The sequence below is a fragment of the Polyodon spathula genome, chromosome 11, assembly GCF_017654505.1.
Source record: "Polyodon spathula isolate WHYD16114869_AA chromosome 11, ASM1765450v1, whole genome shotgun sequence".
NCBI lineage: Eukaryota > Metazoa > Chordata > Actinopteri > Acipenseriformes > Polyodontidae > Polyodon > Polyodon spathula.
In genome coordinates this window covers 27784161-27806764 of record NC_054544.1, presented here as the reverse complement: position 1 = coordinate 27806764, position 22604 = coordinate 27784161, and the positions used below count along the sequence as shown (strand labels likewise).

At 40.8% G+C, this 22604-nt stretch overlaps 3 protein-coding genes across 20 annotated transcripts in view; 2 read left to right on the top strand and 1 right to left on the bottom strand.

The window, feature by feature from the left end:
- The window catches only part of lrch3 (leucine-rich repeats and calponin homology (CH) domain containing 3), a 30731-nt gene extending 25698 nt beyond the window's left edge, over positions 1-5033 (top strand). For 15 of the 17 annotated variants that reach the window (XM_041262708.1, XM_041262706.1, XM_041262698.1 and 12 more), the window contains one exon: positions 344-2149. In XM_041262708.1, the coding sequence (XP_041118642.1) occupies positions 344-541 (198 nt within the window). In that variant the 3' untranslated portion in view covers positions 542-2149. Of the gene's footprint in view, positions 1-343; positions 2150-3277 lie in introns of those variants that run through there. The other 2 variants (XM_041262701.1, XM_041262714.1) reach the window with 1 other exon arrangement.
- Positions 5034-7629: 2596 nt separating this feature from the next.
- Positions 7630-13575, bottom strand: LOC121323347 (dynein regulatory complex protein 9-like). Of its 2 annotated transcripts, none has more exons than XM_041264353.1 (10): positions 13334-13575; positions 12715-12910; positions 12136-12365; positions 11611-11739; positions 11283-11364; positions 8956-9117; positions 8785-8859; positions 8539-8670; positions 7959-8060; positions 7630-7830 (listed from the first exon to the last, which is right to left on the bottom strand). In XM_041264353.1, the coding sequence occupies exons 2-10, from the start codon at positions 12838-12840 to the stop codon at positions 7708-7710; spliced, it is 1161 nt and encodes a 386-aa protein (XP_041120287.1). In that variant the 5' UTR covers positions 12841-12910; positions 13334-13575; the 3' UTR covers positions 7630-7707. The 2 variants fall into 2 exon arrangements, with proteins under 2 accessions (XP_041120287.1, XP_041120288.1); XM_041264354.1 differs by having other exon boundaries at positions 12715-12885.
- Positions 13576-13770: 195 nt separating this feature from the next.
- On the top strand, positions 13771-17527 carry LOC121322594 (60S ribosomal protein L35a-like). Its single transcript, XM_041262742.1, has 5 exons — positions 13771-13846; positions 14822-14864; positions 15344-15496; positions 16228-16372; positions 17462-17527. Exons 1-5 carry the CDS (start codon positions 13801-13803, stop codon positions 17483-17485), a joined length of 411 nt encoding a protein of 136 aa, XP_041118676.1. The 5' UTR covers positions 13771-13800; the 3' UTR covers positions 17486-17527.
- Positions 17528-22604: the final 5077 nt, after the last annotated feature.

The following is a 22604-nucleotide window of genomic DNA, read 5'->3' as shown; positions in this document are numbered from 1 at the left end:
CTGGTGGATCTTGAGCAGCAGCCCGTCTCCCGTGGCTCTGAGCAGGCTGCTGCTTTCCTCCATAATAAATAACCAAGGCATGCCTCTGGCTCCGGGTGCAACTAACAAAGTCTTTCTCTCCTTTTTCCTCCCCTCCTCTCATTCTCATTCACTCTCCCACGACTGTCTTTTACGCTTCCTGATCCCCGTTTTATTTTAATATATCGATCTCATACTTTCTCCCTTTTTAAATATTTCGCCATGTCCTTGCCTCCCTTGCTCCATTGCCCTCCCATATGTTTCATCCTCCCTCCGTTGTTCTGTGTTCCACCCCTCCTCCTCCTCCTCTTGCTCCCTGGTTCAGGAGAGCCTGTGTCCTGCAGGGGCTGTGCTGCAGGGTGACCCCAGCTGCCTGTACCGGACACTGGAAGCGCTGCTGTCTATCAGGATCCCCCCTGCAGCCCCTGCCTCAGCGCCGCTGCTGGCCGGATTCGCTCTGTTTTACCTCACTGTGATGTTTCTGCTCTGCGCACTGTACTACCAGCTCTCTGTGCTCTTCTAGCTCTCTGCGCTCTAAGGCTCTCTGACCCCTGCCCTTGTGGGGGGGGGACAAGCCACCAGCTGTGTCGGGAGACGAGACAGAAAGTTCATTCAGTTGTACATTCCAGGGATCCCGATTTGTCCATGGGGATTGTGATCGCATCCTTTCATGCATGTCCAGACCTAGGGCTTAGTAGATCCTGTAACTTTGAATTAGACATTCTCTTCAAGTAATAGCACAATGTAAAAATAAAATTAAAATACTATGAGAGTAATGCCTTAATGGTACAGCATTTTTTTTTTTTTTACTCTACTCAGGATACTGTTAAGTAGCACAAGAAACTGAATTGAATTAACAATGAAATTCAGGAAATGCCATTGCTTTCCAGTACCCTGTTCCCCTTCACTGACACAGAGCATCGGGTGGCTTGGTCACTCCCCTGGGCAGGATGCTGTGGCTGGCGTCAGCTACAGTTTGTCTTGCTGTGTGTTGCTATGGACTGCCTAATCTTATGCATTCCTTGGAGTCTGGACAGTAAACCTGTTACAGGCCTGGACAACTAACTCCCTGTGGCTTGAACTGAAGCATCGTCTATAGCATTTTAGAGTTCCTGCTGTAGGCGATTATTCAAGCAACCCGTGGGTTACACAGACCCCAGCTTGTGTCTGAGCAGAAGAAAGTGTCTCGCGTTTTCAAAGGCACCCTGAGCTTCCTTCTCAAGGGCTTGTGATGAATCCTCGGCACAAAACATCCTCCAGACCTCCACTGTGAATGGCACTGATGGGGGAAATCAGATCTGAACTATCTTTTCGTTTTGTTCGGGTTTCATACGGTGGGTTGAAAAATACACAAGTATTGTCAGAACTGTTCCCAATGTAATCGCCAAAAGTCCTACACTGCGTTGTGTTTGATTGTTTCGTGTACATCAGCAAGACTGGAATTTAGCCTATTGATTGTATAGCTTTATATTAGTGTGAAGAAGAAAGAAAACAAAATCTGTAACAGAAATGCCATGTTAGTAGTTGCATCGGATGATGTCGTGTTTACTGAGATGATAACCGTGGAAAAAAAAAAGAAACAGCAGGGATTTCAGTATGACTGCATCTAAAGAGGAGCGGTTATGAATTGTTAAGCAGGGGAGTGTCTGTGTTTTAAATGTGTGATTTACCATGTGTGCACAGGGTCAGTTTTTTGCTTAGCTTGGCAATCCCTGCAAGGATATTAAAGGCACAGTCCAATCCAGGTTTTGTATCCCCTGATCCTCTGTGCATCCTGCTGGATCTCCTAGCTGCTCCTGACCCAGAGTGAAACAGCCTGTTCTGTAGCTGGTATTTAAGATACCAGGCTTTGGTAATGACTGCTTTAACGATGAGAGATGAGAAATGACAGAAGTGTATTATTTTGCAATAAGACTCCAGTGTGTTTGTGTTGCTGTGATGCCTCAAAGCTGTTCCAGTGCCTTTGTGTCCTTCCCTGGTGTTTACAGATGAAATGAGTTTGTGTTTGTTCCAATGGGGACACGGTATGATAAGGAGAGATCTGTTGCTCTGAGTGCATGTGTATTACCTTCATGATGACAAAGTGTTCCTTCTGTAATGAGCTTTATCAATAAATGCAACCTGTTTGTAACTGTGCAGTAGGGGAGTGTGCAGTTTGCAAAGCATGTAGAAGCGCCAGGTTGATGTATCAGCCGAGCTTGGAGTTCTTCATATTTTCTCATGATAGACTGCCAGCTTGCGGGCGAACAGACCTCTCTTTGAGCCTGTGTCTGTATGCAGATGTAAAGCAGTGCTGAGCATTGCTGTGTTTGAGCTGCGTTTATAAAGTGTTTTTATAAAGCGTGCCCCAAAATGCCTTTGTGAGGATTTTCCTAAGGATTTCCTTAGGGATTCTTTACCCATTACCTACCTTCTTTACCCAAGGTGATTCTTTACCCATTAAATTTTTGGGCAGTTTTCATGTGGTGGTGTTGTGATTCCTGTTGGAAACATCTTGCACTGACTCTAGTTCCCACCCACCCCAAAGTCACCAAGTTTATGGATTCTTCTTTAAATAACTTACTATGTATTCAATCATTCAATCTTTCACTGTTTGTTTTTTATTCATTTTATAAAAGTGTACACTCAGTGTTTCCACCTGGGTGTGAGCTGTATATACAGACTGGTAAAAAAACAAAAACAAATCTTTAGAGAAGACAGGTCACTCTGCATCATCTAGCTGTACAGGGATACCTCCAAGAAGCTTGGGTTTACGTTAGGTTATTAACGTCTCTGTCTTAATAAATGCGGTCCACCTATTAGCATAGCACTGAGCTCGAGTCCTGCAGAACAGAGGTGTTTCCCCCTCCTCCTCTCCCTCTCTCCTGCTGTTTTTACTGAGCTTGCATTTCTTTTATTTCTTTAGTTTATTCTCTCATTCTGTTTCCCTGTCAAGATGCTAACCAAAAAGGTTTACATTTACATACGTCCACTTTGTAGATGGCAGAGATAAAAACAATACAAATCTAAAAAACAAAGCAATAACTTAAAACCCGTTAAAATGAGACAATTACCTCATTGGTATGGAACGCAAAGTAAACTGGACAACAGAGTTATAGGCTTTATACATTGTTGATGGAATTCATTTAGTTTTTATTATAATTTATCCATTCATTCAGATCCATTTTTTTCTCCTTTTTTATTGTTGTGTTTACCCCCCCTTTATATTTGTGCACACCTATCCCTGTCCTCCTGTCCCTGTGTGTCCCGCTCTCTCCAGGCCCAGCTGTGTCTGCCGCTGCACATCCTGGAGACGAAAGGTCTGTCTCAGGTGGCCGGGACTGTCCAAGCCCTGCTGGAACTGGCGCCCCCTAAAAACCTGCAGCTCTCCTCGGTGTAGGATCCCACCCAGGAACCCCCCGGACCTCCCCAAACACTCCCGTGCAGCCACGGACCAGCTCCTCCACAGTGGGACCCAGCACAGGAGTGACCCTGCAGACCCCAGACCCCATCATTATCCCATCAGCATGTCCAGGAGCTTCCAGACCCACAGGGACAGCACCAAGAGGCTCCGCACTTCCCAGAGTGACTACAGGAACCTCTTCTCGTTCATGCGCCTCCCTTTCTTCTTTTCTTTCTCCCTTTTCTGTTTCTTCTCCCATCTCTTTATCACTGTTGCTTTTTTTCTGTGCCCTTTTTTCCTTTCTCCTCTTTCTTATCCAGTTAATTTTATTAAGGGGGGGGGGGGTCTATACAGTATATGATTTATTTATTTTGATTTCATTTTTTGTTTTCAGTTGTTTTTTTTTTTTTTTTTTTTTTTTACAGCATTGTTTCAGTTTGCACAGCACATAGAAACAAAAAAAATCAGAGGGTGTGTCACTGAAATGCAGTGCACCTGTCCAGGTGTTTAAAGCAGTTTACATCATGTTGGTGAACATCAGCAACATAGTTCTATGTAGATAATGATATAGCATGATTCTGCTTGGCATAGAAGACCCTACTGCAGTTGTTTTAGTGGGGAAAATGGGCATTCAAACCCATTCGGTCCCAGTGACAAACTTTACTTTCTGCCATTGAAAAGATTAGTATTTCTAAGCTTTTTAATGTATGCTCTACACAATAGTTAAACCGGATGCACAGACACGCACGAACACGCACAGAATGCCGACGGTTTAACTGGGATCAGTATAAAAACCACAGTCGCTGAACATTCAAGCGTCACAGTGTTGTCGCATTATATCAAGAAATTAAAATGATACTGATTGCTGAAAGATTTTACTTTATATAATAAGTGAAAAAAATGTTTAAAAATGTGGTGTAAATAAACAAAGATGAGGAGCACAGTTTCGGAAACTCAGATTTGGTGTTTTTGGCTCAAACCTGATGCAGTGTTGTTGAAATCTTCCCCAGCTTGTTTTTCTGTCCTGGGCTGTCCAGGCTGACAGCTTATTCCAGTGGCAGTGTTTTGGGTTTTCCTGGTTTGTTCTGTCATGTGGACCACTGAAGGCAAAGCTGAGCTTTCCTGTGTTATTAATTGTGCAGTTCAGATTTCACCACTTGCTGTTTTATTCCTACAAGATTCAGCCAGTTCCCTGCCCCTGTAATCAAGGAGTTCCTTGGTAAGCACACTTTGGAGTGCTTGACTGCACTCCTGTGAGGATGCAAGTTTACCCAAGTGTTGAATGAACTTGGTGAATGTTGATGATATAAGTATATGTTTTATTGGGGTTTAGAGATTTTAAACTTGTTTACAATAAAATGGCTGCACTGTGGAAAATGCAAATCTGCTCACAAAAGAGAGCTAACAAGGTACACACACACTGCAGCTCTGTACCAGACACAGGCAGCTCTGCCTTTAAAAGTCAACATTTAAACGCAATAATACAAATTCCAGGATATGCAAGTCTCAACAATTCATACATAGGAATGCCTCTGTCGAAAGAGCACCTGGTCTTCAGATGGTTTATTTTGAGGCTGCGTACGTATAAGCTTTTTGTAATAACAAAAATAAAAAGACTTAAGTTTACCTACAGCACTGATACAGATGTTAATTATTTTGACTTGTTGATAATGTAGATCTTAATAGCAATAACCTTTCTTCATGTGATCTATATTAGTGTAGCGCTTGCTATTCTAGCCATGCATGCTCTTGTCTCAGAGAATTCCATGCCATTCCTCTTTGTCGTGGCAGTCACTTCAGTGTCTGCTTAGTTTACAGGGAGCTTGAAGGTGCTGGCTGGGATTCATTGCATTGTGACATTGGCTTTACTGTTCAGCTGCACTTCAGTGGTTTTTATGCTTCAGCCAGTTGCTTAAATACTTTTTATATACGTTTATATTTGTGTTGCTTTGCAATGTATGTACAGGAAGTAACCCTTTATAACAGTGGAAATGATTCAGTTTACAAATAAAGTACAAGGCTGGATCATAACCCTGATCTCTGAATTGAGAACCACTGCATTCCATGATCTTTCTCTCAAGTTCTTGAGATCATGTGGGCTATTTCTTGGTTTCTGTACAGATTAGTGACTGTTTAGGAAAGTATTTCCCATTCTGAGTTTCTTCTGCCCCCCCTTCTCGTTCTGTGCTGTAGAAGCAGTATTTTTCTGCCCCCCCCCCCCCCTTCTCATTCTGTGCTGCGGAGGCAGTATTTTGGTTTAAGGCCATAAACACTCAGCTTGCTGTTCAGAAACTCATGCTCCCAATTCACATATCCCGTGAGTGTAAAGTTAAAGGAACAGTTACTGCTTTTTAACTGAAAGGCTTTAGGCAACTAGACGTTCTGCGCACTGCCGAGTCCTGGGATATTTCCACAAGTGCTGTGTGGGGAGTTTCCCACGTGGTTCATATCAGCCAGTAATGGTCACCTCACTTGGCATGTCCGCTGAAACTTAATGACAGTTTTTTTTATTTATTTATTTTGAAAACTATACAGTTCTTCTGACATTGTTTTTGTAATTTCAAATTTGCTATAGCCCCCTTCTGGACCAGAATCACATATATTTAATGACAGTCTATATACTGTAATGTACAAGACTTACCAGTATATGTGCTTGTTAATTTATTCTATTTTTTAGAACACTAAAAGGTATAACGATGCTATAAAATCCTGGTGTTTGCGGGGTTAGCTCTTTCCTTGTTTGCAGAGATGATTTCAATGCAATCCATGAAGATAAGGAATAGGAAGTGAAACTTCCTGTTGTGTCAGACTTCACACAGTAAAGTAACACTTGGAAATGTGTACGTGGTGATTCTTAAAATACAGTAAATTAGCCTTGACTGTTTTAACTTACTTTTTATTGACATGGGGCTTTGAAAAGGGAAGTTAAAGGTGTTTTTATTATTATTTTAAAGAGGTTTGTTTTCCTCCTATGTAGATAATATTTCAATGTTTTTTTTAACTGAATCCTAAGTATGGTAGAGTTCAAGCAAGCCCTTGTAATCATGTAATAGCTCAACAGCAGGGCGCTCCCCATGGCCCCTGTGTGTTAGCTCAGCAGCAGCGAGCTCCCCATGGCCCCTGTGTTAGCGCAGCAGCAGGGCGCTCCCCATGACCCCTGTGTGTTAGCTTAGCAGCAGGGCGCGCCCCATGGCCCCTGTGTGTTAGCTCAGCAGCAGCGAGCTCCCCATGGCCCCTGTGTTAGCGCAGCAGCAGGGCGCTCCCCATGACCCCTGTGTGTTAGCTTAGCAGCAGGGCGCGCCCCATGGCCCCTGTGTGTTAGCTCAGCAGCAACGAGTTCCCCATGGCCCCTGTGTTAGCGCAGCAGCAGCGAGCTCCCCATGGGCCCTGTGTTAGCGCAGCAGCAGGGAGCTCCCCATGGCCCCTGTGTGTTAGTTCAGCAGCAGGGCGCTCCCCATGGCCCCTGTGTCTTACTGTACATTATATAAATACATTCCGTACATTGAAAAGTATGTATTTCTTTATCTGACTTTTTTAAATTTACTTTTTTCTTTTGGTTACAAAACAAATAAATATTTTGTTAAACTGACCTTATTTGGTGTAATTTTAAAAATAAAGATTAGTTTTTTCAAGTCTAATTTGAGTGTTTTTATTGTGTGTAAGCACATGTTGATTTGATAAATGTAGTCCTTTGTTTGTTTCTATCAAAGCGTTTGACCCTTACAACTTTTCAACACTGCTGGATTGATGTGGAATTTTGTATACAAGTTCATAATACTGGGGGGACAAAACCATGAGTGATGTGGTTTCCCCAAAGCACCCTTAAATTCCACCTGCAGGCTACTAATAGATTTACAACCCTAATCATTTTCCACCCCCCTCAAGGTAAGCCTCATTCAAGTCTGTGTCTTCCACAAAGCAGAAGATGTAAGAAATCTAAGCAGTGTGTTTTTCATGACCATCAGCCTAGCACCCCACTGGCCAACCAAACCATGCCCATCCAGTTAAAAAAAAAAAAAAAATATCTATATATATATATCTCTCTCTCTCTCTCTCTCTCTCTTCTCTCTCTCTCTCTCTCTCTCTCTCATATCTATATATATATATATATATATATATATATATATATATATATATATATATATATATATATATATATATATATATATATATATATATATATATATATATATATATATATCTATATATATCTATCTATCTATCTATATCTGTCTCCAGGCTTAAACATTAAATATGTTGTATACATTTTCTTTTTAAAATTCTAGACAAAAAAATAAACAGAACTGTCACTTTTTCTTCTTCTTGCCTCCGCCCTTGCCCTTGCCCTTCTTCCCTTTCTTCCCTTTCTTGCCAGTCTTGTAGGGGCCCAGGCACTTGCGCACCATGATGCCTCTCCACCAGGCCTGGATCTGGGGGGACACAGAGGGGCCTTTTTAGCACCGGGTACAGCAAGCTGCGCCCAACATTTACATTACATGGTGCCAACTGTAACAGCATTTTCTAATACAGTGATCAGTGGCAGTTGTGCAGAGCTTACCTTGGTGCAGGACTTGTACTCCAGCTCCTCCTGGCCCCTACGTTTCCTCTCATTCTCCTTCTCCACGCGGTCCTCCATCACTACCTGTTCACACTCCCTGTACTGAGAGGAAGCAAAGACACACATGGTTTTTTTTTTATTCCAGCCAATCCAAAAGTGAAATGCGTTCCCAAGACGACAGTTTGGTGTAAATGCGTGCAGTGCAGTGGAGCTGATCTAGCTGCTGTTTTTTATTGTTTATTTCTTTTGTAACATTCACCATGTACCAAGCAGACGCAAACCTAGGGTTATCAACTTCACAATGTCATCCGTGCTGAAGTAGGCAGAAAGCAGCACTGTATTATTACATTCTGTTATCTACAATTGCAATGAAAGAATACGATTTGATACTGCACAAGGGATGGAACAGGCAAGGTCAAGCCACTTGGGAATGTACAGGAATACAGAACCCATTTTCAGGACTACCCAAGTCACCCGAAATACGAAACGGCCTGGCAAACCCCCATGGTAACACTGCGGTACCTTGCAGTAGTTTCCCTGCAACGATTATCATGGTCTCAACCCTGATCCCTGACCCCACCTGCTTGGCAAGCTCTTGCAGGCGAGCCAGGTCGTTGGCCTTGGCTGTCTTGAGCATGGTGAGCTCATGCTGCTTGGCATCGATGTCTTTGTCGTACTTTTCCATCCAGAACTCCAGCTTCTCCTCCAGCTCCTGTGTGCAACCAAGAAAATTAAACCAGCTATCTCCATTGCAGTGACTGACTGCTGATTCCCTCTCTCATGACACAACAGGGATTCCCTATTCACAACACACAGCATTACTTACAGTCTGATGGTGTTTCAGAAAGTTTTCAATTTCCAAGTGGCTCCGGGTCTCTTCATCCAGTTTATCTTTTAATCGCTGGTTAGTAATAATGAAAAAGAAAAGAATAATATTGCTAATAATAATAAAAGAAGTTTGAAATTGCTCTTTCTGTATTTCAACGGGCCCCCATACCTGTATGTCATCCAGGTGCTTGTGCTCGTGCTCCCCACATATCTTCTGTCCCTGGGTCACCTGTAGTTCGCAGCTCTTTTTCATGTACTTCTCCTCCAGCCCTGTCTTCGCCTTCATTTCCTGCAGCTGGTCCTTCAGGTGAGCGATCATCTCATTGCGACGCTGTAGAGCAGGTTGGGGGGATTTTCACATATTACTTATTTATTCACATAATGTATAGCAGACACTGATACTGTTGTGATACGGCCATCTGAAATCAACCCATTAGGTCCCCTTGTCCTCATTTGAGGACAGGCTACTTCTGTAATTTTCTGGAGCATTTTTAATTGCATCTACATGTTATTTTCATGTTCTCTTTAACTATATTGTTATGATAACTTTAATTTTCTTATTCCAATATATTAGATAGATATATATATATATATATATATATATATATATATATATAATATATATATATATATATATATATATACACACACACACACACACACACATACATGCAGTGGCTCTCAAAAGTATTCACCCCCCCTTGGACTTTTCCAGATTTTATTGTGTTACAACATGGCATCAAAATTAATTTAATTAGGAGTTTTTGCCACTGATCAACACAAAAAAGTCCATAATGTCAAAGTGAAAAATAAAATCTACAAATTGTTCTAAATTAATTACAAATAGAAAATAGAAAATATTTGATTGGATAAGTATTAAACCCCTTTGCTATGACACACCTAAATAAGCTCTGGTGCAACCAATTGTCTTTAGAAGTCACAAAATTAGTTGAATGGGGTCCATCTGTGTACAATTAAGGTGTTTCACATAATTTCAGGTTAAATACATCTGTCTCTGGGAGGTCCCACAGTTGGTTAGTACATCAAAAACTACATCATGAAGACGAAGGAACATTCAAAACAAATCCGGAATAAGGTTCTTCAAACCCAGCAATCGGGTAGGATATAAGAACAATTCCAAGGTATTGAATATCTCCCAGAGCACAGTAAAGTCCATTATTAAGAAATGGAGAGAATATGGTACAACTGTGAATCTGTCTAGAACAGGCCATCCTCAAAAACTGAGTATCCAAGCGAGAAGGACACTAGTCAGGGAGGTCACCAAGAGGCCTATGGCAACTCTATAGGACTTAGTCTTCCACGGCTGAGCTGGGAGACACTGTGCATACGGCAACAATAGCCGAGGTGCTTCACAAAACTGGCCTTTATGGAAGAGTGGCAAAAAGAATTGTTGAAAAAAACTCACATCACATCTCGGCTAGAGTTTGCCAGAAGGCATGTGGGAGACTCTGACACCAAGTGGAAGAAGATTCTATGGTCTGATGAGACCAAAATAGAGCTTTTTGCCCTCAATACTAAGCGCTGTGTTTGACACAAGCCTAACACCGCACATCATCCTAAGAACACCATGCCTATCGTGAAGCACGGTGGTGGCAGCATCATGCTATGGGGATGCTTCTCTGCATCAGGGCCTGGAAAGCTTGTGAAGATAGAGGGCAAAATGGATGCAGCAAAGTATAGAGAAATCCTGGAGGAAAACCTGCTGAAGTCTGCAAGAGACCTGGGACTTGGGAGAAGATTCATCTTCCAGCAGGACAATGACCCCGAACATACAGGCAAAGCCACAGTGGAGTGGCTTAAAATAAAAAAGATCAATGTCCTGGGGTGGCCCAGTCAAAGCCTGGACCTCAATCCAATTGAAAATATGAGGAAAGAGTTGAAAATTGCTATTCACCAAAGGTCCCCATCCAACTTGACGGAGCAAAAAAGAAGAATGGGCAAAATTGCAGTGTTCAGAAGTGCAAAGCTGGTAGAGACTTATCCAAATAGACTCATTGCTGTAATTGCTGCCAAAGGTGCCTCTACCAAATATTGACTCAAGGGGGTGAATACTTATGCAATCAATTATTTTCTGTTTTGTATTTGTAATTAATTTAGAACAATCTGTAGATTTAATTTTCCACTTTTACTTTTTTTATGTTGATTAGTGGCCAAAATTCCTAATTAAATCCATTTTGATTCCATGTTGTAACACAATAAAATGTGGAAAAGTGCAAGGGGGGTGAATACTTTTGAGAGCCACTGTATATATATATATATATATACACAATATAGGGATTGGATTTTCACCCACTAAAGCTCAGAGCCGCACTGACCTCTAGTGCAGTCTCATATTGTGCCCTAACCTTATTCTTGAATTATTTAAAGTGCTTGTGGACATGGTGGTAATTTGCTGACCACAGCTGTCCTCCGTGAATGCCCACAGGGTCCTGGCTCTCTGTGGGGTGTTTAACAGTGTGGTACAGACAGCACTACCTGCAGCTCAAGCTCTTTCTCTTTACGGATATCCTGAAGCTGTCTCTGCAGAGCCTTCATCCTCCTGCGCCCCTCCTCCTCACTGCACAAACACACACAGTCTAGCTGAGACATCGACCACTGCACAGAACTCACAGCAAAATACATTTCTTACACGATTCTTACTAATTAGCAATTTATATTTATGTAACTTTTTGCAGTTAGTATTGGTTTAATTTTTTGTGTTGCGAAAAAATAGCAGAAATTGACAGAATATAATGTGGTGACATTGGTCATCAAAGCTGAAGCCTATCTATCTCTCTAGCCATCCCTGTTGGGCGATACTGACCTCACAATGATGTTATAAAGGTTTGCCTTCTTGTCTTTCTCCACCTCCACTGCCAACAGCAGTTTCTGGAAGGTTCCGAATTCCTGCAGCTCACTCAGAGTCTCCATGATCACTCCAGCCGCAAACTGTCTGCAAGAGGTTGACAAACACACTAAACAAATAATATCTTTATTTTTACATAGCACCTTTCATAGTGGACGACCATCACAAAGCGCTTTACAGAGGTAGGCTATGAAATGTGCATTATATGCAGAGTCACGTACAATAGGACATTGATTTAACATCCCATCTGCAGGATAGAGCACAAGGAGGTTAAGTGACTTGCTCAGGGTCACACAGTGAGTCAGTCAGTGGCAGAGGTGGGATTTGAACCAGAGACCTTCTGGTTACAAGCACTGGACTTTAACCACACTGCCTCCTTAAAGAAACAGACACGCACAAATATCCAAACAAATTGCAAGATATAAAACTTGAAGAGCAGCAGGTAAATGTTTTGAAAGTGTGTGTGAGCTACCGTGCCCTGACCTGTCAACCTGCACTTTGAGCAGGCTCTCTGCAGACAGCGGGTCCTGCTCCAGCGCCCTGCTGAACATCAGGTTTGATCTCTTCAGATCCCCCGCCGTGTCCCCTTGCTGCTCACCCTCCAGATGGGGCTTCCTGACCAAAGACTGCGACTTGGAGGACATCAGCTCCTTGAACTTCCACTGCAGCTTCTTCTGGTGCTTCAAGATCCTCCCAATGTCATCACCAACAAACTGATAGGAAAACAAAACCAACTGTGCAGAACCCGAGGCAGTAAACTGCAGAAAAACGCCTAAACACTTACTTTTCTTTTTCGTTGACATTTACATGTATACGTTAGACGGGTTTTAAAATATTGCATAAAGAAAACTTTACACTTCACACATTCTGTACTGTATAATACACTACAGCTTGCCATTAACAATGGTTAAATGTGTGTGTGTGTGTTTTTTTTTTTTATTCTAATGGTTTAAACACCCTGAAAATATGTTAGTGTTTAATCTTTAAGCCATTATTTGCGCCCCTATAACCGCAGTAATGTTTACTTCACACGGGTTGAGCGTGTGCAGGGGTAGTCAGTACCGATTCAGAATCCGGCCGGCCCTCGTAGGAGACTGGCATGATGTATCCCAGGATGGAGAGCTGATCCACACAGTCCTCCAAGACAGTGGAGACCCGCAGCAGATCCAAGGGGGACAGGGGCTCCATTGCAGCACTTGCTTTGCAGAGTAGTCACACAGAACCGGGAGTCCACTGCAGTACATAGGCAACGGTATCGCTAGCATGAATGAAACAGAAACACCACAACAAACACAATCTACCAACAAGGTCATCTCAAAATGCGCCACAGCGCGCCAGAAACAAGTCTATACAATCTATTAAAGAATGAATGAATGAAAGGAAGCAAGAAATCCAACACAACCTGAAAATAAAACCAGACATTTGTTTGCTGCTGTCCACCTGAAACTGATTACAGAACTTGAAACTGCAATTATAAACCTCGACAGCTATTATGTAACTATAACTTCGATCGACAGGTTACTTTTTGACAGTTCAGACATAGTATTGTTTACAGAGCAAAGCAACAGCGGGCTGGTCCTAGTACTATTATTATCCGTAACATAATAAACATTTCTGAAAAAAAATCAAAACTGAGACAACACATTAAACACAGATTCTGAGTTTTTGTTGATTTGTCTACCTTTCTTTTACCGGACTTTCTCTCCACAGCCGGACTTTAATCTTGTCGAACAGCCTGCGCAGTTGACAGTCACTATGGTAACCAACCACATCAAGAAGAGTCTTTATTTTTAAACAAACATCCGAAAACAATGCATACTGCGGTTTCGGGAGTTAATAACCTAAAAACATATTTGACATTATTCAAACAGAACACTTAATTTAAAACAAGGACAGTGTTCTGTTTCATATTTGTTGCTAGATGTTGCTGCGGCAACAGCTCGGTCCTTTCAAAGCGATGGCCTTTCAATAACATTGCCTTAAAAAAAACTGTACATTCTCATTGACCGAATCAATCATTTTGGAGCCTTCCTTTTTTATATTTCAATCGCGTGCAAGTTTTATTTAACCGTTTCTAACGCGGTTTAACGTTCATTTTAACAAGGCACTATTTGGCCAGCTATATGTGTATGGTGTTAATTTCCCAGCATGCCGTACGGCCCTCCCTTTTTCTCCATCTTGAATTGCAGTGCAGGTGAGATGAATGTGTAGTCTTCAGTTTCAAACACAATGTTTATACCTTATTTAACATTAAAGCCGCTCAATACTCAACGGTGTAATAAGCACATAGTCCCTTATAAATAAATATGTCGGTTTTGTGTATCCCTACCCTGGGATGACGGAGCTATTTAGTAGATGTCTCTGTTGGTTCCTTCCCTTTCCAGAAATGTCCAGCTCGGAGTCGTTTATGTTTGAGTGGAGCGGGTGTGCATTTAATGGTGTTTAAAAGCAAACAAATGGTGCGGAATTTGTTTCACTGTTAAAAAAAAATACGGTTGATGTAAACGTACACTTTAATTGAAGTTGATGGTTTTAAAGGCTAATGTCGTTGCCTATGTTAAACGCTGGTTAGTGTTCATAGCTTGCTACATGGGAGCCTCTTGCTGGATTTTTTTTATTATAGCTTTTTGGTGTTGACTGCACACTAATAATCACCGCTGTTATGAACAAAGCGCCGCGATTTAATTTTTTGTGTCTGTGGAAAGCGGCGCTGTGTCTGGACTGCAGAGGCGCCGAAACCCATACTTTTCTGCGGTCTGTTTCTCTAAAGAGGCCTGCTGGCTTTATGAAATTGAAGTAGATCTCGCGTACTGCGGCTGTCGGACTCCAGAACTACTGACAGTACCAAGTACTGTAATGCTTTAAAACAGCCTGGATCAGTTGAAAGTGTCAAACCTGTATGATGGTAAATGATAAAGCAGCAGTAAGACTCCCAGTTGGTGTGCTGCTATGATTCACTACAGGCACCCACCAAGTACACAAACTTGGTTTGTTTGTCCGCATGTATGTATAGCTACTCTAGTAGAATATTTGGTTGTTTGTATGCGTATGTTTTCAGTGTCTTCAGTAATCTGTATTAGTTTGTGTGCGGTTTGTATTTGTACTGTGGCGTGTGGGGTGCATTTTCAATCTCGTTTATCAACATTTTTATTTATTTGTTCTACTACAGGTTTGGCTGTGTCTGGACAATACATTATCACAATGCCAGGAAGGTAAGCGTTTTTTGTTCCTATTTTACACATGGTAGTGTTTAAGATGATTGCATGTTTTTGTGTGTGTGTCTATCGTGTGTTTGATTGTGTACATGGAGCTAGTGTGGCCCTGTTAAGCTTGAGCTAGCATGTTTATGGACTTGTGTGTGTAAGTAATGTATTAAAAGCCCTGGTCAAGTGCACTGATCCAGCTCATACTGAAAGCAGTACCCTGGCTTATTGTAAGAGTGAACCTCCTCTTGGATTTGGCAGGTCATTTAAAGAGCAAAGTACTTAACATTAAACCACTTTCACTCTCTAGGGTCCAGGGCAGTTTATTCATTTTAAAGGTTGCATGTGCAACAGTTATTGCTGTTTTTTAAAAGCATGATTTTCGATGCCCTTGGTAAGCATGCTGAGGAGCTTGGTGTTTATTGGAAGTGTTTGTGCACAGTAACTAAGTGTTTGTCCCACCCCACCTCCCCACCCCCCCGCTTTAGACTCTGGAGCAAGGCTATCTTTGCCGGCTACAAGCGCGGCCTGCGTAACCAGCGGGAGCACACGGCACTGCTGAAGATCGAAGGCGTGTACACCCGTGATGAGACCGACTTCTACCTGGGCAAGCGATGTGCCTACGTCTACAAGGCCAAGAAGTGAGTGCCGAGGGGGATTTCAACACGGCTCCCACCGTGCTTTCACTAATGTCCTCGGATCACATTTCATGTACATTATTCATGTTTCAAGAAGCCCTTTAATACGTTGGGTACGTTCATGGAGATTATTCTGCGCAGATTCTGTGGAGAATCTGACCAATTTAGCCAATGGGTGCGTTCACAGAGATCATTTTTAGAAGATCATTGGATAAATAGGTTAGGTTCAGAACCGAATCTGTACAGAATGTTCTCCGTGAATGCACCCAATGTAAGTTCAGTGTAATTGGTTCTTCTAGAATCTGCTGTCTTCCATTGCTTGGCTGTAGTTTTTCTTGAGTTTACAAGTCATGGCAGCTTTCTGTCTCTAATTGTTTAGATGCTGTTATGTTATATTGTATGACATCACTTTATGATTATCCCTGGGGAAAATCGATGGGAATTATCTAAAATGTTTTACTTTCTGCTATGTGAAACGTCAACTACATGCCTGGAATCGCAGCTTCATTTAGATATTGATATTTCTTTGGGTTTTGATCTTGGTGGGTAGCTGATTTAGAACACTTACAAATATTTGATTTTGATTCTCATCTGTAGGAGTAAATATATTTAACTGTTTGTGAAGACTCTTATTTTCTGTTTATAAAATTCTATCATTTTGGGGAATACTTTGAATAACTGGCCTCCTTTTGTATGCATGTAATTCACTTTTAAATGTCCCTGTGTCTGTGTAGAAACACTGTAACCCCCGGTGGAAAACCCAACAAGACCCGTGTGATCTGGGGCAAGGTGACCCGAGCCCACGGAAACAGCGGGATGATCCGCGCAAAGTTCAGCAGCAACCTCCCAGCCAAGGCTATGGGACACAGAGTGCGAGTGGTGAGTACTGGGGCATAGCCACCATGCAGGGCAAGTGCACACGCTTCTCCAAACGATTTCTTCAAATGCATTTGCTACACTGCAGTCCACCAATCGGCTCTTGAAGTAATAAGTATATAGTCAGTATGACTACACTATGTAACACAATTTTTGTTCCTGGGTAGTAAGTGTTATTTCCTAATTGCTTATGCCTCAAAAGTATAGAAAATGGCTATTATTCCCCACAAACTTTGCTTTTGTGACCAGGACAGGTACATTTCAAAATATCACTTTCTAATGAGAAAACGGGCGCTTTTGTGTCTTGTCTTTTACATAGTCAGAAAAAAACAACATATGAATCCAAATTAACATGTATTTATACTAAAGTAATACAAAAATGACTACAAAAGATTTAGAAGCGAGCAGTTTTTCGAGATTTACGATTATACTGTAAATTTACAGTATAATCGTAAATCTCGAAAAACTACTCGCTTCTAAATCTTTTGCAGTCATTTTTGTATTACTTTAGTATAAATACATGTTAATTTGGATTCGTATGTTTTTTGGAACAGACATTTCCATGCTGATATAATTGTCAATCAAGTCAGAAATAAGCAGCACAGACTGAACTGGGGAAAGGCAATTGAAAAGTGATCCTTGCCCAGACCTGTGAGAGTGCATTCTGGTACCAGCTCAGGTATGCAGAAAGAGATCCATCCTGGCACGTGTGTCTTGGTGCCTTTTCAACTCTGCTCAGGAGTACCATGAAATGAATTGGAGCGCACTAATGTGCTTTGTTTTCCATCTGACCAATCAAATGAATCCCTGACATTCTAGACAGCTGTCAACGTTTCAGATGCTGGAATCTGTGGATAAAGGGGTTTCAAAAGAGTCTGCAGAGATGCCTGCTGCTGCATGTAAACGCAGCTTGGGGAAACTAGCTGTGTATTTGTTGGAACCAGCACTGTTTTATTCAAGAAGTATGTGCTGTGCAGCACCTGTAATACAATCGCTTGTCCTAAATATTACTGTGGTGCCCCATGTTGAAATATTTACACTATACACAAAGCTTTGTAACCAATTTGTGTCTTGCCTCTCTTTTTCTTTCAGATGCTGTATCCATCCAGGGTTTAAAGCACTGTTGTTGTACATACAATAAAAAGACTTGTCAATCCAGTTTCAGGGTTTTCTTTCTTTTGTTGTTGTTTCACCACAGTTGTCCCTCTCAGTGATCTTCCTGTTCTCATATGTCCTTTATTCCAAGTTCTTCCAGAGATTTCAGGATATTACTAGTTAGGAGTGAAAAGCTGGAAATCTGGAGTAATGCTCACCACATTTTATTCATGATTGGTCGTTCCAGTCCGGGAATGGTGTTTCCTCATGCAACTGAGAAAAGGCTTCCAGGGTAGGTGTAGTGTGCCTGCACAAGAACAGCTGTGGGACTCATGCAGCCCCTTTCCATTTTACTGTGCAAGTGAAAGAACACTTTCAGGAGCTTACCAACAAACAATTCATGCAGATCATTTAAAGCACTTGAGCATCACCCATTGGTATCTCTAGCTGGTATGATCCAGTATAGCGTTATTTTTTACTGGCAGCTTCATGGATGCAAGAGCTCTTCAGTGTGACATGTTGTATCAAGTCCTTCCCTATTCTACAGTATTGCAAATAGATGTCAGAAGGTTAAGTGTGCACAATAGGACACCCAGTGGGTGTTCTGAAATCTAATTCCAGCAAATTGTGTGATTGGCTTGTGTGTCCCTTTTTATACCCGTGAAGGATGCTTGAGTTTACAACAGCTGAAAGACGTATAGGATGACTGTACTAACTGTATAGTGCAGATCATATGTAGTACTGTAAAAGGGCATTGCATATGGTGGTAGCTGTACATTTGTCTGTATATGAAATGGAAGCAGTGGCATTTTCATGTTTATTATTATTTCATGTTTATATCCTGTGATGCAATGGTTTTGGGGAGTTACTGTTTTTAAAAACAATAACCTGGTTTAAGGTCTTTGTTATGTAACTATTGAGCTGTGTAAGGGGGGTGCTAGCACAGCACTTTCAAAGCTTTCTATTGTACGGTGGCAGGCTGACGGAGGTAGCTGTGTATTCTGCTGATGGCCTGTCCGTTCCTCGCCAGTCTTCTCTGCATTGTTTCGAGGACAGTGCAGGCAGTTTCCTTCAGGCTGCCCCATGTTGACAGTGCCTGGGGCATTCACATGTCACTCGCATGCAAGTAGCTTTTACACTTTAATACTGCACTCTTACTGTGTCACTACTCCATCACTAAAGATCATGTTTGTTATCCAGCTGATGTGCTGTATACTAGGCAAAAGCATGAATTTAAACTGTTGATGTCAAAAATACAGCAACATGCACGTTCTTGATCATTTTGAACAGTGGGGTAACAAATGATATCTGGGACCACATCTGAAAACGAGAGTGGGTTGGACCTGGGAGGGATACATTCAGACAGAACTTCTTGGAATTAAGCTACAACAGGAGTCCTATATATAGGACTATATATACCTATATATAGCCTGGACTATTTTATAGGGTTAGTTTTATCATTTAGATTGTAGTTGGAATGAATTGTTTGCACAGTTAGGAAGTTTCTGTAAAGTGGTTTTGCTTGCTAGACTTGTACATTCTCATTACAGAAAACGGCAGGCCTGACAAGGAACAGTCAGTGCAACTAGCGGAAAAGTACTTGATTGTCTCCTTTTAGAAATACAGCCTATTAATCCCACTGGTGCACTCTGCACAAACTGTAGCTGCACTGCACTCGGGAAACTGCCCTCGCATGCGTTCATTGCCAGGGCTGCTTTTCTAGAAATTCATTGAACATTACTGGAATTCATGCATCAACACTGCAGCAGAAATATAGAAAGAAAAAAAACAATTATACTGTCAGTAAACCATTTAACAGCAAAAGCAATTATTGTTCTTTCATGCCTTAAGTGAGCTTAATATAAATTTAGAATTATATATATAAGCTCTAAGCCAGCTGCCCAACGTTTCGATATGTTGTACATTTTCTCAAGGGAGCCTGTGTTTGAATCACAACATTGGAGGTATTTATAGGTGTTTGACGGCATGACAACTACTTGTTACTGTTTATATTCAAATCCATGATTTATTCTTAAATGATGAAATGGTGTTCTATATATTGTGACATCATTTTACTTCTATCTTTAAATCTATATTAATTCTAGTTAACATTTTATATTAATTTATATTATCATGCAATGCTGGTTCTGAGGATCAGCCTTGATTTTGCCTACACAGTGCATCAGCATGCACAACTTTTGAATTAATTTTGTTTATTTAATTATTTTTAGCTTTTATGTATTTTATTGGAATTAATTCGTTAATTTTTCTGTTGAGTCACATTGTCTAATTTTAGCTGTTCTAATACTACAAACTTCACATCATTTATGTCATGTTCTAATGCAAGTATTTGTAGAACCTATTCTGTCAATTCTTTTATGTTTACTGTGAACTAAAATATTACCTAAATTAGCTTCTCTTTTGAAAGCTACAACAGGGGCCTTAAAAAATACTTTTTTTCAATTTTTCTGAACTATATAGAATCCGCAAGTGTTTCCAAACTATCTTGGAGTTACTGGGTAAAAGTTTAGAGTAAGTCATTACTAATGGGATTCTTTTTACCTTTTTAGCTCTATTTTTATAATCTAGAAGATAATCCTTTTAGAAGATCATCTCTTTTATCCACTTTTCTTAACTCTGTCTCCATAATTCTTTGTATCCTTTTTTAAGATTTGTTTTTAGTACATGTCTTTGTTTTACATAGTCACTTTCTTTGGAGCATATTCTTCGTATTCTTATTCCTAGACCCTTTGGGATTGCCCTTTTAGTGTGTATTGGATGTGTAGAGGACATGTGTAAATACTGTTGCATGTCAGTAGGTTTATAGAAGAGGTCAGTCTCAACTGAACCTTTTTCAAGTTTTACTACGGTATCTAAAAGTTCTATTTGTTTTCTTGTTTTCTTTATGAAACTGGAAAAGCGATTCTTCTTCATGTGTCCGTAACCCCAAAAATATCATCTACAAACAGATTGTATTCTAAAGGTTCTCTTTCTGATTTGCAAAGTAATTGTTCTTCCCATTTCCCCATGTATGTACTGGAAAAATGCATTCCTAATTTAGATCCTATTGCTGTACCATCGTTTTGTTTGTAATTTTTATCAACAAATGTAAAATAACTTTTCTAAAACTACGTTGATCATGTTCAGCACCTCTGCTGTTGGTATTGATTTATCTAGTCTGTCATCTAGTGCTTTTTGACAAGTTTCTAAAGTTTCTTTACGAGGGACACTTGGGTACTAGGAGTTTACATATATGCAAAATAAAATTGTATACTCTGGAAGGTTGTGCTTTAGTGATTCAAGTCTTTTTTAAAAAATGTGTTGTATCCTTAACATAGCTTGGTAATTTCTCAACGTATGACCTAAGTTGTTTTTCTGCTATTTCAGCTATTATGTGTGTTGGATTATCAATTGTGCTGACTTATTCGCATAGGGTGATTCTCTTTGTGCATTTTAGGATTTCCTCTTGCTAGGCCTGTTCTTGCATTATGTGGCTGCATGTATTTTTTTTTTATTCTTTTGATAGAATGCCTTTATTGTATAGTCTCTCCGCAATTTCCTTAACCTCTTTTACCGATTTATTGATCTTATTGCTTTTAACTTCTTCTTCACACACACACAGTTTGCATGATATGAGAATTTATCTCTCTCTCTCTCTCTCTCTATATATATATATCTATATATATATATATATATATATATATATATATATATATATATATATATATATATATATATTGCAAAAGTATTCAGACCCCTGACCAATTCACTATATTACTGAATTACAAATGGTACATTGAAATTTCGTTCTGTTAGATATTTTATTTTAAAACACACAAACTCAAAATCAATTATTGTAAGGTGACATTGGTTTAATGTTGGGAAATATTTTTAAGAGAAATAAAAAACAAATATCTTGCTTGCATAAGTATTCAACTCCCACACATTAATATTTGGTAGAGCCACCTTTCGCTGCAATAACAGCTTTAAGTCTTTTGGGGTAAGTATGTACCAGCTTTGCACACAGTGTGGGAGTGATTTTGGCCCATTCTTCTTGGCAGATTTGCTCCAGGTTGTTCAGGTTGGTTGGATGATGCTTGTGGACTGCAATTTTCAAATAGTGCCACAGATTCTCAATGGGATTGAGATCAGGACTTTGACTGGGCCACTGTAGGACATTTACCTTTTTGTTCTTGAGCCATTCCAATGTTGCTTTGGCCTTGTGCTTGGGATCATTGTCTTGCTGAAAGGTGAATTTCCTCCCAAGCTTCAGTTTTTTAACGGACTGAAGCAGATTCTCTTGCAGTATTTTCCTGTATTTTGCTCCATCCATTCTTCCTTCAATTGTAACAAGATGCCAAGTCCCTGCTGATGAGAAGCGTCCCCACAGCATGATGCTGCCACCACCATACTTCACTGTAGGGATAGTGTGTCTTGAGGCATGGGCAGTGTTAGGTTTGCACCACACATAGCGCTTTGAGTTTTGGCCAAAAAGCTCTCTCTTGGTCTCTTCTGACCACAAAACCTTTTCCCACATCGCAGCTGGGTCACTCCCATGCTTTCTGGCAAACTCCAGACGTGCTTTCAGATGGTACTTTTTGAGTGACGGCTTCTTTCTTGCCACCCTCCCATACAGGCCAGTGTTATGCAGAACTCTTGATATGGTTGACTGGTACACCATTACTCCACTTCCAGCCACTGAACTATGTAGCTCCTTCAAAGTGATTGTTGGCCTCTGTGGCTTCTCTCACAAGTCTCCTTGTTTGAATGCTGAGTTTTGAGGAATGGCCTTTTCTTGGCAGTGCCTGGGTGGTGTGATGCAGCTTCCACTTCCTGATTATTGATCCAACTGTGCTCACTGGGATATCCAAACACTTGGATATTATTTTGTACCCTTTTCCTAATCTATGCATGTGTATTACTTTATCTCTAACTTATGTAGAATGCTCTTTGGTCTTTATTTTCCTTCAATTCACAGCCTTACCAGTGATCCTTCAACAGTGGGGTTTTTATCCAGAAAATGTGACAGCAACTTTCATGGTTCACAGGTGGAGGCCAATGGTAAGGTAATTGTGTCCTCTTTTGGGCAATTTCTTTCATCGGTGCAAACTGGGAGCTTCCACAGCACAGGGGTTGAATA

Coding starts and splice junctions, on each gene's coding strand:
- LOC121323347 (XM_041264353.1), bottom strand. CDS start 12,840: ATGGAGCCCCTGTCCCCCTTGGATCTGCTGCGGGTCTCCACTGTCTTG. Junction 11,365..11,610: donor CTTTATAACATCATTGTGAG/GTCAGTATCGCC, acceptor GTGTTTGTGCAG/TGAGGAGGAGGGGCGCAGGA. Junction 8,671..8,784: donor TTCTGAAACACCATCAGACT/GTAAGTAATGCT, acceptor GGTTGCACACAG/GAGCTGGAGGAGAAGCTGGA.
- LOC121322594 (XM_041262742.1), top strand. CDS start 13,801: ATGCCGTACGGCCCTCCCTTTTTCTCCATCTTGAATTGCAGTGCAG. Junction 14,865..15,343: donor ATTATCACAATGCCAGGAAG/GTAAGCGTTTTT, acceptor CCCCCGCTTTAG/ACTCTGGAGCAAGGCTATCT. Junction 16,373..17,461: donor TGGGACACAGAGTGCGAGTG/GTGAGTACTGGG, acceptor TTTTTCTTTCAG/ATGCTGTATCCATCCAGGGT.